The sequence below is a fragment of the Ischnura elegans genome, chromosome X, assembly GCF_921293095.1.
Source record: "Ischnura elegans chromosome X, ioIscEleg1.1, whole genome shotgun sequence".
NCBI classification, from domain to species: domain Eukaryota; kingdom Metazoa; phylum Arthropoda; class Insecta; order Odonata; family Coenagrionidae; genus Ischnura; species Ischnura elegans.
Genome location: NC_060259.1, coordinates 26,543,321 through 26,559,135, shown reverse-complemented (window position 1 = coordinate 26,559,135; position 15,815 = coordinate 26,543,321). Strand labels below are relative to the sequence as shown.

Genomic DNA, 15,815 nt, shown 5'->3' with positions numbered 1-15,815 from the left:
GGTTGGGCTGGATCTTCCGACTGTGATGGGTCTTGAGTTGGGAGGCAAGATAGTTGGAGCAAGGAAAATTATTATATTCACATGACAATTGGCTTGTTGTATTTCGCAACATCTATACTAATCAGCAAGGTGAATGGTATTTCATCGAGGGCGCTTACCATTCGAGGGAAAATGTTTGGAAAAGTAAGATAACCAATAAAATGGGTTAGAGCATAAATACTTTATTATTTGACTTTTTTGACCCAAAATCAGCAGTAAGTCAAGCAGAAAATTACATATACATTAGTTTTTCAATTAAGATGGATTTAATTAGCAATAAATTTCCATCGAGTTGTGAGTGACATCGCTATTTTTAAGTTTACCCAATGGGTTAATAAAGAGCATGATGCTAGCTAGTATTAGGCACTATGCGCTCCATCAAATCTTAAAAATTTGTCCAGCATTTGACACTGTTTCAATGGTATCATAATTGAGGTGATGGGCGACATGCTAAGTCAGTCCTTGGACTCAATCTAAAGCTCTAGCGTCTCTGCGCGCACACCAACGGCCGAGTTTCACCGCCATGATGCATCCGAACAATGACAACACCGTACAGACGGCGACAGTCAACGCAGATTCTTGTCTTTTCGCCTGAAAACAGAAAAGAAAAATATCTATATTAATGGCTAATATTAAACATGAAAATGAGGACGAAAGCCGTCCACGCATATAGGTTATCGATGAAATAAGAGAATAGGCGAAGATAGTACGTATCTCTTTTGTATTAATTCGATAAAGGGTGAATTATTAATAATTTTAAATCTAAATCTTGTTAAAGATGCGTAAGATGAAGTTTTAGCCTAACTCTAAGGTCCTTCTGAGCTCCTCTTCCTGAACTATGGTAGGTAGCGCAACAAACATGTAAAATCATGCCTTGATGTATTTAATTTCATTCATGTTATTACATTATTCATTGAGTATATTTTGCTGACTTGAACCGAACCTTATAAATACCACCAGAAACTAATAAAACATGTAATTATTGTTCCAATTATAAACAATAGACTCAGGATTAATTTGGTGGAATTCTTAAATTATGATGGTAAGGGAAGAATACAAACATTTTTGCTCGAGTGCAAAGTGTGGATAATCAAAAAATTTTGTTCTTCTATCATCATTGCTCCTATTATGATTGAAGCACATGAGTTAATCCATAATTTAAACAAACGGCGCGCCGCGGCGAGGCAGGAGGAATAGGCGACTCATTTGTAATTTGTATACGGCCCAGAATGCGCAAGGGAGAGTAGCGGACGGAGAATCTGGGTGGGCAAGAATTGGCCGAGGAGCGAGGTAAGACTGTCGTCTATGGCCGTTGCTTTTTAACGTGTACGCTGAGAAGACGGTAAGAGAGTCTAGGATTAGTGGTGTAAAGAATTAAAGTGGAGGAAATAATATTTAAATCATATGTTTAAGTAGTGTGGCATGAGGATTAATCACAAATTGACTAAGGTTATGCGGTTCTGTAAAGTTTGATTGAATTTAAAACTAGGAATGATAAAAGATAAAGATTGGTGGGAAAAAGCTTGAGCCGGTAGAGCAATTCAACTATATAGGCAGCACATTAGAAGTAAACGGATACAGAAGGTATGGATAGAGCGATTACTTAGCGGGGAGCGGAAGTCTAAGGCAGTGTTAGAGGGTAGAATTATAATTTTTAGATAAAATGAAATTGAGTAGCCCTTATTATGAATTGGAGAGAGACGTCGATGATGGTAGGGGAGATTGCCAGAATACTTCTGAAATACTCTATGCAAACCTACTATATTCAGTGGAATATGTTTAATAATAATTACATAATTCCTTCATACATTTCAAATTTCGGTATAATGGATTATTGATAACTTTATTGAATTGGATGGAAGAGGCAGACACTTTGTGGATATCCATTATGAGATATGAAGTGAAACACTTTGCTCTTTCAACATAAAATTTATTACACTAGAGTCGACATGTTTCGCTGCACTGCAGCATAATCAATACTAAACCAAGGAATTAACCATTATAAATAAAAAATTATACACTCGCAAACATTTGAGAAGTTGGGGGTGGAAGGGACTGGCTTCTCAAATGTTTGCGAGTGTATAATGTTTTATTTATAATGGTTTATTTCTTGATTTAGTCTTGATAATGATGCAGTGTAGCGAAACATGTCGACTATAGTGTAATAAATTTTATGTGGAAAGTGTTTCACTTCATATCTGATAACTTTATTGCTACGCAAAAAGTTTGGGATAGCATCATAGAGGAAAAATAATTTTACCGCACTGAATATGATTATCAGCTCCCTTCAGATTTTACATCCAAAAGCTCTTGATTGATTAGTCAAAATATATAGTAGAACTGGTTATGAAAAATAGACTCGAAGAATAGAAAAGTAACCGAGTAGGATGGGCTGCTTAGAAATTTATTTGTGTAGCGGCCAAGGAATATAATCCGCGAGCAAGGTTATCAGATTTTCTACGGAGATTATATTCCGAAGAAATATCAAAATTTTTGGAAATTCTTTCAGAGAGAAGTGGTGTATTGTACCAGAAACATATGTACTTGAATGATCTCTTCCTTGCACAGTATAATCTATGGTAAACATGAGGAAATTTTTTGTCATTTCTCACTTACAAGCGCTTACAGTAATATCACCTTCTATTTGGAAAAAATGAACCTTTAATATGCGTCTGAAGTAACCCTGAGTTAATTTAGTGCATGATAATTTTTCCGACTCGCAAAGATTTCATTAAAAATATAACTGTTTAGTAAAACTATAAATTGAAAAAATATATAACTCTGATAAGCCTAATCATATATCGCCTTAAAGTTCCCGAGATAATGCGTCAGCTGTTGAGGAGCGAATTAAAATAGTCAATACTAACAGCATCCCTTAACAGAAACGCTGGTAATCAACTGGAGTGTAGGTAGGTTTAACTCAAAATTAAAAAGAAAGATTGTGATAGCATCTCCAGGACCTTTATGCTTAGAACTATATATCTGTATTTTTTTGGATCCTTACGTTATAAATTTAAGTATATTTTTAAAATACTTACTTGAAATGGTATGAAATCAATTCATGCTTAATTTCACTACTATCACATGAGGAAATATTTTAATCGTCTCATGTTAACTAATTTTCATGGAAAAGTTCGATTCAACTGTTGTTCAAATAGCATACTGCTACTATTATGAACAACAAATATTGTGGCTCAGTACTCATTGTCACGTTGCGGACATTTTTGAAAACCGATTACAATGCGCCCAAGTGGGAACAAAAATCTAACTTCATTGACAGCGACTATTCTTAGGCGATGTTTATCTTTAGAACGCCTACGCCGCTTGGAAGTTTTGCGTTGTTCTATCTCTCTCTCCCACGCACTCTAGAATTCACACAAATAGTATTCTCCGGGCACTGAGATCCTCCAACGAAGCGCTCACATGGCTTGACGGCGGTCAGGGTTTTACCAGAGGCTTTGATTCTTGCGGATTGAAAAATTTCGGATTGAAAAATTGCGGTATTGAAAAATTCACTCAATCAAGTTTTTTTTGGCAAAATTAACACCAAGCAAGTGATATTTATATTTTTAAATACATTAAAGTGTAATAAAGCACGATCTTTGCAGCTTATTTTTGCTGCAAAAGTTGCAAAGATACCTCAACACGGAGGCATGACGGAAAGAATCGCTCATTTGAGTGTTAAAGGCGACGAACAAAAATAAAATATGTGAAATAGACTGTGGAAAAGATAGATTAATGATTTTTTCCGCCATCGACAAGAGACTATAAATAACGTAGATACGTATCGCTTAACGCATGTTTATGAATCTTCTAAATTATTTCTACTGTATATCTTTTTCTCAACTTATACGCAACCAAACTCTACAAATGAGGTAAAAAAATGCACAGAATTTATCAGAGAACATGCGATGGCATATCTTACTTCCTAACTATTGCTATTGTTTCCTAAAATTGGTTTTTAAATAAAAAAAAAACAAAAATAAAAAAACAAAAACCGGTAAATATTGCTGACGTTAACGGCGTACAAACTGATACATTTGTTCATTTGCAACAATATCTCGCATTCTTTAAATAACTTTTATCAAAATGCGGCAGATTCCACATTCAAGTCTCCTGTCGGTACGCGAGTATGAGTCATCATGTGCGTTTAACAGTGGATAGTGTAATTACTTCCAATGTTGTGTTTAAAGAGGTCCTCTGACCTGTACATGAAAATTCAAATTAAATTTGTACATAAGACCCTGCCTTTTTTTTCTACATTTTAAAATTAGAAACGCGCCTATCGCTCTGTGGACCTGCATTGAAAAGAGCGGGGGAAGCCCGCTGGGAGCGGGCGCAGCACGCTCGTTTCCTTTAATTTCTTATAGCATACTTTGCATGTTCTAGCTTCATGGGTAGTAAATTTTGACATTTTTTGGCAAATTTTGCCTTTGCATGAATATGGAAGTATAATTTGTTAGTATGCGTAATATGTTTATGATGGTATGGTGCGCCTGAGGGAACTTATTAGCGGAAGGGGTAGGCCAGTTGATATTTCACCCCGAACACCTTGATAAGTTTGATAAGATCAAAACACGGAACAGTATGCTAGACATCGACGATAAAAAGTTAATTCCCTGAATTGTTGAGCCCTTAACCTTGTAGAATTCCATTTCAAGGGAGGAAAAATAAGAAACTTTACTTTCTAAAACTTACTAGAAAAACTTTCTCAGCTATAGAAAGAAAATTTGTTATTTTTCCTTACTTAGAATGGAATTTTACAATGTCAAGGACTCAACATTTCAGTGCATCAAGTCTGCAAGCACTGCATTACAGGCCAAGTGGCATAAGAAACATATAATTGAGTTTAAAATAATAGTACTTTGTTATATTCGACACTTTATTTCAAATTTATCATGCTATCATCAGTGAAGCAGTTCCACACAGTAACTCCGGAGACCGTGCATAACATACAGTTAAATTCCGAGAGATCATGATGAACATAAATTACACAAGTAGTGGAAAGCAACTTATTTTTCCTAACATATATTCAAGTATTTCCAAATATATTCAACGAGGTCATTCATATTCCGGGTCTGAACAAACGACCTCATTCTGTAAGAGTATCGTAAAAAAATATTTGTGAGTTAAGGTGTTGCATTAATGTAATACTGCAAAAATATTTCTACTTCCATTCAACTCTATATAGCATATTTACGAATACATATCATGGAAATAGCTACCCTATAGCTATCACCTTTATCAATCGCTGGAATGATAAATGCGAATATTTTCAAGTCATGAGTCGCTTAATTCTTGGACGACGGGCCAAAAGAATCATTAGCTAAGCTTAAACTAGTATAACAACTGATAAAACTACTTAAACCAAACACAGTCTTAGCCCTGATGCCGCACTTGAGGATAATGCATGAAAAAATAAATTATTATGTAGCGCTTAAGGAAATAGGTATCAAAACAAATATGAGGGAATGAATACTTGTGAGAAAAAGTGATTAATTAATGTAATGCACAAACTGGTGCCCTATGGAATTGTTTTCTTAAATTGGCTTTCAATTATATTAGCCACATGGTTAATCGAATGTCAAATGTATTCTCAAAGTCTTTAGCGGTGGCAAACGTCCATTGTAAAAGCTATCCAGTTAAGTTTTGAAGGAGTAGAACTCACCAGTGACATCCCTGTAGTTTTGGCGCAGCCGCGGTGCTTTTTCCTGGGTGTATCGTCTGCAGTGGCTCTGGTAGGGTGGTCTGTGGAAGCGCGGCTCTTGCCGCCACTCAACTCTATGAGCACGTGGTCTTGCGACGCGGCTCCCTCGCCACCATCCCGGCGGATATCTTCCACCGCGCCTTTTTCCGCTCCAGTGTGATCGCCCGCACCGCCCATATCATTTCTATCTGATGAGGTCTCTAACACTGGCGCCAATTTTCCCTCCTTGCCAAAGACGTCAAAATTATCCCACTGAGACGTACGATCGAAAACATTCAAGTACCTATCTTCCACGGGCGTTATAAACATCCACAATGCCAACACGATGGAGAAGGTCTTCATTTTTTTCGTAAATGTATGCTATTATGAGCCAAAACTTTCGCTAAAGGAAACGTGCTCACTCCTACGTTGACTACGGCGATAGCACCTTACAGAATGCTGCCGAAGTATCTTCGAAGCCCTGACTTTGGAACCTTGCAGAAACGTTTCAGGTCAGTATGACTGTGCTCAGTGGAATCTGGGGCTAAACTGATACGCAAATGGCGGCAGAATAGCCACCGCCGGCCGGCTTCCCCTGCCAGCCATCTCCCTCCCTTTACCCTTTTTTCGCCTCCAGACTAATAAAAGCCTCACCGCACCCCAGCCCGGCAACTGCAACATTTCAAAGCAAGAGCCCCTCTTCCTTTTCTTGCTCATGATCGAACTCTGTTATGTACAATAGACTAAACATGGGGTGAGAAAAAATGTTCCTTGAATAGAAAAGGACGAAGAATCTATGGAATACGCTCTAATATAAATAAAAATATATCTCTTATGAGTCTCAAAATGGCTTGTACGAATTTTTAAAGGTAGCAAGGCAAAATCCATAAGAAATCTCATGGATATTTCTTGTAAGAAATTAAATTACGATTCTCAAGAATTTTTGGAAATTCTTATGGAATTTTTGGAATTTATTATGAAATTTTTTATTCACGATTATGGGTTATTTTTTCTCTAGTAATTTTTTTTTAGAAACAGGATGTGATGGAAGAAGGAGATGTTATAACTTTCCGAATGATGCCGTGAAAATCTGAAATAAAGAGACGCATCGCAATCGCTCAATGGATCATGTTTTGTCTTTTTACGTAACATAATCCCAGTTTTCTTGATTGTATGAAATTCTTCAACTAATTTGGGTAGATCTCTGCCTACATTTACAATAAATATCTTAGTTAGAGTGAGAGCCACTTGGTGTATTTTTTCATTAAAATTTCTTCTTCATATATACCGTACGTGAGCATTAAAATATTTTCGGCGCGCTTATGAAAAATCTTTGTCTGTTGTCGGAGCACGATTATGGAACAGTGTTCCAAAGAATTTGAAGGGTTCTGTCACTTTGTCTATTTCAAAGCAAAGATTTTACGCTGTGTACAAACCCTCGAAAAGGCATAACTTCTGTTGTTTCTTCTTCTCTTTTACGTTGTCATGTTATTTTCGCTATAACAAATCCATCGATCCCTATATTTTCCTCTTACAAATTTTTGATATTTGTTTCTTATGAGCTCTATTGTATTTTATTCCTCCATTATGCTCTTAATATACTAGTCCAAGAACAACAAATCATATTATTATTATAGTAATTTTGGTTCGCCACAAGAAGAGAACACCAATATTGTTCAGGACAAGAAGGTCTGTTGAGTCTGTTTTACACGAGGCACGAAATGCCACATCTTCAAGTTGACTCCCTTCCTCCATTGGGCGTGCATTATTTTAGTATTGGAGGAGGGATATTTTTTTACGTTGTGTTCACGCAAATCACGGCTTTGCAGCAGGAATTTTGAAATTCATGTTTATATTAGATTTTGTAATCGTGTGCCTCGTATTAATCGGGCTTTAGCAAGAATAGCGCAGCCGAGCTGAGTTACCTCAAAGACGGAGCACACTTTCTAATTATCATGTGAATAACGATGTGGTAAAATTAAAAAAAAAGATCAAAGGAATACTCTATTTTCTCGGTATCATTTCATATTTCTGTGATTTCCTTGCTTTAGGATTGCGAGTTCTCACCCCAATTGTTCTCAAGTTCACTTTTAATATGATAAGCTTCGCATTTTTTGCCGAGAAAAATATTTGCGTGATACGTAAGCTACTGAAGTGAATAAAATTTCATCCCAAGGGTTTCCTGACAAACAAAATGGTCACAGTTGGTTTCAGCTAGAGACGGGAAAAAAAGTTTTTTTTTTTAGATGGACGTTTAAAAGTGTTGATTAGAAATATTTTTATGGAGAATTATTTTAAAGAATTAATAAAGGCCTTTAAGAAATGAAGCGATTTCATGCAATACATATTGCAAGTCTCCATAAGCTCCAGTTATTCATTTCCATTATCGAATAGCAATGACTCACAGAAGTCTGTTTGGGGGGACTGAAAATTGATTACGAAGTGAATGGAACAGTTTTTTTTACTTGAAATTACGATACATCATGATTATGTATCATAATTTCATTTTCACTGGTGTTTTATAGGTTATATGCAGTGTTATGGTAAAGTAAATGGTATTTGGCGTAGTAATAAATTACAATAAATTCAGACGGTAAACTATTTCATAGCCAAATTTCGAGACTTCGTTGCCGTTAGCGCTAATAAGTGAAAATTTCTAATTCTCTACATCAGTAACCATAATCATTCAAACATACAGTTTGTAATTTATGATTGAGTCAGTGCTTGCCTCCGGAAAACACCAAGGCCTTAACGTTATTTTTTTAAAGTCGCTGTAAAACTATAGCACCGGTATCCTAGTAAATGAATATGAACAGTTTGCCAAAATATTTTTCGTCATAAATATTTTTCACGGAATTACTGCCACCCAAGAATAGGATTAATTCAAGTTAAACCATGCCAAAAACTTTAATCCAACTCAAAATACAAATGTTTAACAAAAAATCGCCCCATTCATTCGTGCCAAAATCCTAGTTCCTTATAGGTTATAGCAAGGATTACCTATGTGATCAGCTGTACGAACTAGGAAACTAGTTATTGACCAAACTTAGAAATTATTTTGTCTATAATTTGAGTGAAGAAACTTTTTAGTGCTTTAATTACTGGGGACTACATTTTTTAGATTAAGTCTGTGGAAGTCACAGGTGATTGAACTATTCACTATATTGCAGGTAAATCAGTCAATTTTATTGAAACCACATTTCTTGTTCTCAGCTTTTTTACTTGAAATTACAGCTATTTTGGATCTTGGAAAAAGCAAGACAAGTATATTGTCCCAGGGGATAAATACCATTTTATTGCCAATATTTTCTCCACGAATATAGTTCAAAGTTTTCCTAAATTTGGTAAAGACCACGTTTCCCAGTTAGCACAGCTTATCGCATAATCCTTACTCTGTCCTAGGAGAAACTGGGATTCAGCCATGAAAACATTCTCCCAATCCATGTCAGCTGATTATATCGTAAGGTTGCATAAGTAAATTCATCAGGTTTCATAGGGGAGAGACCGAAAGTTGACTTAAAAATGGGAAATAAATCCGTAGCAGAGATTGATTTACATAACTGGGGTAGTGGTCCTTTACGCCAATGCGAAGAATCGTATTGACACACAAAAATGAAGTAGACACACGATTTTTCTATGTGCTCGGAATTTCTCTATCTTTCAATATATCAAATGCATTCTTCACCCGAGATGATTAATTGTGATTCAGAACATTTCCAACTGCGTGGAAATTCAGCTCGGCAGCGATTACATTATATAGTTCTGTAAGGATAAACGCACGCTAGCACGGCCAAGAGCAAGACCGCGACCACAACCAGGTACGTGCAGCCAGGGCAACATGGAGTACTGTGGAGCAACGCGCACAAGGAAAACCGATACACGATAGGCGCACGACCCCAGCCGTACGCTCACAGACCAAGCGCCAGGGCCGCTTATTGCTGCGGCCAGGCTGCCATCAGCTGTTATGGGACAACGTGCATTGTCTACGGCCAGTCTGCGACCACGAGTAGTTGGGGAAGGCTGTGCTGTGCGGTTGAGTTGTTTGTGAGCAAGTTTAGTAGACAATTTTGTAAAATGGCAGCAGAACCAGTGTTTGACACTGAACGAGATATGAAGTGAAACACTTTGAACTTCCCACATAAAATTAATTAAATTATTGTCGACATGTTTCGCTGCACTGCAGCATTATCAAGACTCAGTGAAGCGAAACATGTCGACTGTAGTTTAATAAATTTTATGTGGAAAGTGCAAAGTGTTTCACTTCATATCCCATAATGGATCTCCACAAAGTATCTGCCTCATCAATCGAATTTGATGCTGAACGTTTGATGCATGAGGTTTGATGCAATGCATGAGGGAGAACTTGTGTATGGGATTTGCCGTCCGATAATCAAGCCAATATAATAATGAAGAAGCATAAATGGGATGAAATTTCGCTGCTGACCGTTGTATTTCTCGATATCTATACTGTCTCGGTTGAGGTTGGGTCGTGCTTCTTCTAGACCACTACTGGTTTTGGTTCTTAGCAGTGATAGTGCGCGTTTATCCTAAAATATCGCGAGCTAGGAATGTGAGACTTATGGTAAAAGTTGGTTAGGAAAAACTTGAGCAGTTTGAAAAATTCAACTATTTAGACGGTTCATTGGGAGAAAACGGATACAGCAGTAAATAAATCAGGAAGAGAATTACGTTAGCAAAGTTGGCGCTCATGAACAGGAAGGAGGTTATGAGAGGATCGTTACGTAGTAGTAAAAAAAAAGGCTTGCGCAGAGTCTGATCTGAAGTGTTGTGCTTTACGGTGTGGAAACGTGAACATATGGAAAGGAGGACGGAAGAAGACTGGAGGCGTTCGAGATGTGGGTGTAGAGAAGAATGGAGAAGGTGAAGTGGACGGAAAGGAGGAGAAACCACGCAGTGCTGGCAATGGTGGGTTTGGAGAGGCAGCTTCTAGAAGAATTACGGAGGAAACAGAAGGCATAGATGGGGTAAGTGCTCACCGAGGAGGGGAGGTCGAAAACAGTTTTAGCGTGAAAAATGTTGAGTAAACGAGGGAGAGGAGGGAGAGAATAGGGTTTTTAGATAAAATGAAAGGGATGAGGCCTTATTATAAATTGAAGAGGGAAGTCCAAGAAGACTTCCAGAATACTTCTTAAATACTCCACGCAAAAACTTACCTTAATCGGTAGAATAATTTATTAATGATAGTGGATGCATTAAGTATACCTAATTTAGTTATTGTGACAATTACTTGATTTTCCTCAACAAGGGTTCCACGGATTATGTTAATTGCGTACACACTTTAATTTTTCTAAAATTTAATGTGACTACAATTTTATTAATTTTATTCATTATGTAAGGACAAATGCTACTATGATGAATTATATACATGCTGCTTTTGTTTAAAACTATTATGTAAAAAGTACTGGCGAGCATTGTCTTACTTTGATTCAATGGCAACCCCTATAAAAGAATGTATCTTCTAGGATGCGGACTATCGCCGAAAAAAAGGTAGAACGCTGAACTGAAGCTTTTGTACGAAATTCTGCCGAAGCTCCATAGGGTCGTGTCATATATCGTTTCACTCATTGTTTATTCGGCTTCAATAATGAGTCATTAAACATTGTTTAAACGTGAATCTTTACCTTATACGGTCGAAAGGGTGAAGAAGAACATGCGAAAAACTACGAAAACGGTGAAACGGTCGTCTTCTTCATCTTGTCACGGGCAAAACATTTGATTGGTGCATTTTATTGCATTTTTTATAGAGAGAACGATATTTTTGAATTACAAAAAGCTTTTTAAAATTAACCTCTACCCATTCCTTGATTTTTAAAATGGCCGAAAGGCAGATTTCAATTTCCGAGGTTTATGAGAGTATCTGAATATTGAAGTTACGTGTGCTATATGTAGAAATATTTCTAAACTTTTCATGTAAGGTAATGTTTATATTGTTCTCCTTAATTAAAATAAATCAAAAAGACGATAAACGCCCACCAAAACGACGATTTTCCTCTTCGTCTATTATTATTGCATATTCACGGCCCATTTTGTGTTAGCAGTTTTTCAAGTGTTAGTCAAAGTTTGATTCAAGTCAACATTGCATCCTCATTTACTACGACCTCTTTCCACTCAAGTCACACTCCTTTCCTCCTTCACATACCTGTGAATGGTTGGCGTCACCGTTGGCATGGCCTCAACGTTTTGAGACACAGTGTGTAATTACACCACCGTTTCCGGTCCAAGGTCCTCGGGCATCACCGTGACCATCGCAGAAAGCTTTCTCAACCATTTGCAAAGTTGCAGTACTAAGTACCAGATGAAAAACACAACTATCATATAAAATATAACCATAATTCCGGCGTCATCCCTCTTCACCTGTAAATAAAAATATAAATCAAGTCAGCATCGTCATCGTCAGTGTGAAACTGCAATTTTAGGTGAATTTATAATCAAAATTTGTGGAAATGGAATATTAAGTAAACGCAATTGTCAATGGCTTGGAGGGCTAAATTATCAAAGGCTATATTAAATATTATTGGCTCGTTCCCACAGTTGTCGCAAGTGACCTCTAGATAGGCAAGTGATGTCTCTCTTCCGCAGTATGAAAATTGGAGGTTGAAAAGAAAATACATATGACCATAACGATATTTTCTCACATTTACATACATTCAATGGTGAATTGATATTGAGAGTCGATTCAATTTTAAACACCTATCCTTGATATATTTTTACGACTGCTATAAATGTATTGATGTATCTTTTTATTATAAGTTCTTCGGCTTCATTAAAAATAAAGGACAAAACGAACATTTGGAGTTTTTGTGGAGAATGTAATTGAAGCGGTTAGAGGTCTAGCTACTTAAATATTTGTTTACTTTTACTATATTTATGCTGCAATTTAGCCCAATTTATAAAAATTGAATTGAATATCCTGATCGGATGCTAAATTAGATACTTTGAATTGAATATCCTTATCGGATTTAATTTAGTTTAATCCTTATCGGATATTCGATTCGAATTACATACCTAAACGAGTCTGCGATAGAAATTTCAATTTGAAATCTCACATGTTTCAATTATTATTTTGTTTCTTCCTAATATAAAAGCCTAATGATGTGAAATTCATGTAAATTCTAATATCCAAGCGAGCGCTTTATTTGAAATAATTACTTCGAACAAAACTGAGAATTCACGGTTCAGAATGTTATGAAAGTTAAAGGCCTGATAATGTGAGAAAGTATGAATCTCAGAATGAACGCAAAAATTCACCATGCAACCACGCCAAAATGTAGTACAAATGTATGAATTTCTGAACAGAAAATAGAACCTGTTTTAATTTTGTTCAGACAATCCTACAAGTTGAACTCATAACAGAGACCAGGAGTGAATAGCAATAATGAGGCAAGTATTGAAGCGTCTAAGATTTACCAAGACAGCAGTTGTGTTATCTTCCAAACTGATGGTTATGCACATCAAGTTTGACCACATCATTAACTTCGCACATACTGCAACGTGTCAGGCTGATTCACCCAGCCCACACCACTAAAGGTACAGCCTCGAAATGTTCAAGATACTCTAGTGCCATGTGTAAGCGCATTAAGAAAGTATTTTAATCACCGAGAAAATCAATTGTTGGGATTATTCTCACCTCACTAATGTTAACTTTTAGACATATTTTAAAATAACATTGATTTCTATGCCAAATTTCACTTTTTTAAATCACTTCCAATGTAAATATTGAGTGAAAATCGTATCATCAGGCGATGAAAGGCATTTTGTAGTTTATTATTTAAGTAAATTGTACTATATCATTAGTTTTTCATATTATTGCATTTTTAGGATACAAATTTATCAATTTTTCATCGATCTCAATAATAGAAACTAACCATGTTAACCAGGAGTACACTTGCATGTAAGCAAATTCAAAAGAGGATTAAAACACTTATCGATGGTTTCGTCAAAAAAATGATATTCATGCCGGCAGAATTTCAATTTTAGGCTGGCTTTGGCTTGGCAATAATGGCTTACTTTTAAGATAACCCATTGTTTTTCAAGCGGTGCCATTCGCTATAATTATATATGGTGAAAATAGTAGGAGCACTTGGATACCATAAATATTATTGATTCCACAAGAGCTGGGTTACAGGAGGAGAGAATGAGGAAAGTGCTCTAATTACGATACGTAATGAAGAAAAGAACATTATTACAATTCGATGAGTACTAATTACGATGCTGCTTTTTAAGTGGTGTCAAAGCGTTGAAAATCTTTAAAATAAAAAAAAAAATGATAAAAAAGCTGGCCAAAACTAAATTTAATAATTTTCTGTCCAAGTTTCGCATCTTGTACTTTCATCAGGTATTTTTAACCGAAAAACTTGAATTTAATCTTACTTATTTCAATATTGTAAGCATATTTTTGGAGAAAGCAAAGTATTGAAGCATGAACTCCATTTTCCAATTTTTAGACTTGGGTATCTTATGGTATTTGAATGAGGCGACCTACAGTTAAGGCCATTTACGCCGTTGGGAAGGGTAGGTAAGGAAATTTGGAGAGAAACCTAGCGTCGGTATTAGCTTGCCATTAGCGTAAGGTGCCAAGGGGTCATTGCTTAACGTCCCACCCAACGGACGGTGTAGCCCTCCACGAAGCATTTAAAGGGGGTTGGGCAGTTTGAAAAATATCCGCCAGCGCCGGGATTTGAACCCAGGTGTACGGGGTGTGAATCCACCACACCAACCCGAACCCCTTTTCAACTTATAGTAATACTATAGAACATCGCTTACACGACCCTCAATGGCACGACAACCTCAATTACAAGTGCAATTTTCAAATCCCCTTGAGATTACCATAACACATGACGCTTAATTCACCGCAATAACGCGACGATAATTATATAAGCAGCCTCAAAAGCACGCATTTTCCAATTCAAAACAACTCAGAACCTCTATGACAAGTCGTTTTGAGAAGTCAACTTCGATAACACGACACTATGCGTGACTCTATCCAAAAGAATACGTTAGGAAGGGGTATAATGATTACATTAACCTCTATAACACGACTGATAACCAAAATAACCTTGATAACACGACCCAAAACAAAAAGAGCACCTCGATAACTAGACTGTTTCCCTAATCCCATTGATACACCTCTTATCAAGATCACAATGCGCGCAAAGCAAAGAGCAACTCACCTTTTTCGATGCAAGTGCGGCCGCGTCATTCAGTGCCCTGCGTGACCTGGTTGTCGATTCCGCGTCACAGATGCGTTTCGCAGTGCCACACCTGTGTGGATTGTCATGTGTACAGCGGCCAAGGAGTCCGCTTTTCTCGGCTTCCTCTTTGTGACATGAGAGATCATTGGCATCCCAATCGACGTCAATCCCCCCGACTGTGAGGATAAATGCACTAAATAACTCCGTACCTCATAGAGACGATTGACATAAGCAGTTCTTGGGTCTCCATCCGGGTTAGATCCTTGCCGACATTTACATGAATGAATTATTCATCGTCATCAGGGCCGTTGATGCCGCTTCTCGAGTGGCCAGGATTATATAGTGTCTCTCTCAGGTGAGGTCGATTCCAATTGGTAGATGTATTTTGTTTTTCTTCCCGCCATTTTTCGGATAATGGCGGGAAAAAGCAAAAGTACATACAACAGTAGGAACCGACCCTACCTGAGAGACATACTATGTAAACCTGGCCACCGAAAATCGGCATCAACGGCCCTGATGACGATGAATTACTCATTCATCGAAACGTCGGTAGGGATGGAGATGGAGGATCTAACCCGGATACACCCGAGAACTATTCACGTCAGCCCTTCGCCGGGAAAAAGATATATATTTCACGATTAACATAGTCTAATATCGGATACGCACCTCGCGCGGACGTTGCAGCAAGAATGGAAGCTATCATAATAACTATCACCCTCATGTTGAAACCGCTTTTCAAGTGATGTTGCTCTCTTATTAGCACCACTAAGCCTATAAGCGATATTTTATCCTCACATATTCATCACTGCCGCGAAAGTATTCTTCAAGCAGGGACAATGTAATCGCAGCCACCCAAGGAGCAGTCACCGTTCGCACCA

At 37.2% G+C, this 15,815-nt stretch overlaps 1 protein-coding gene across 1 annotated transcript; it reads right to left on the bottom strand.

Annotated features, from left to right (window-relative positions):
* Positions 1–201: 201 nt before the first annotated feature.
* Positions 202–15,805, bottom strand: LOC124171579. Its single transcript, XM_046550758.1, has 4 exons — positions 15,604–15,805; positions 14,917–15,113; positions 11,886–12,100; positions 202–630 (listed from the first exon to the last, which is right to left on the bottom strand). Exons 1-3 carry the CDS (start codon positions 15,656–15,658, stop codon positions 11,945–11,947), a joined length of 408 nt encoding a protein of 135 aa, XP_046406714.1. The 5' UTR covers positions 15,659–15,805; the 3' UTR covers positions 202–630; positions 11,886–11,944.
* Between the last annotated feature and the right edge of the window lie 10 nt (positions 15,806–15,815).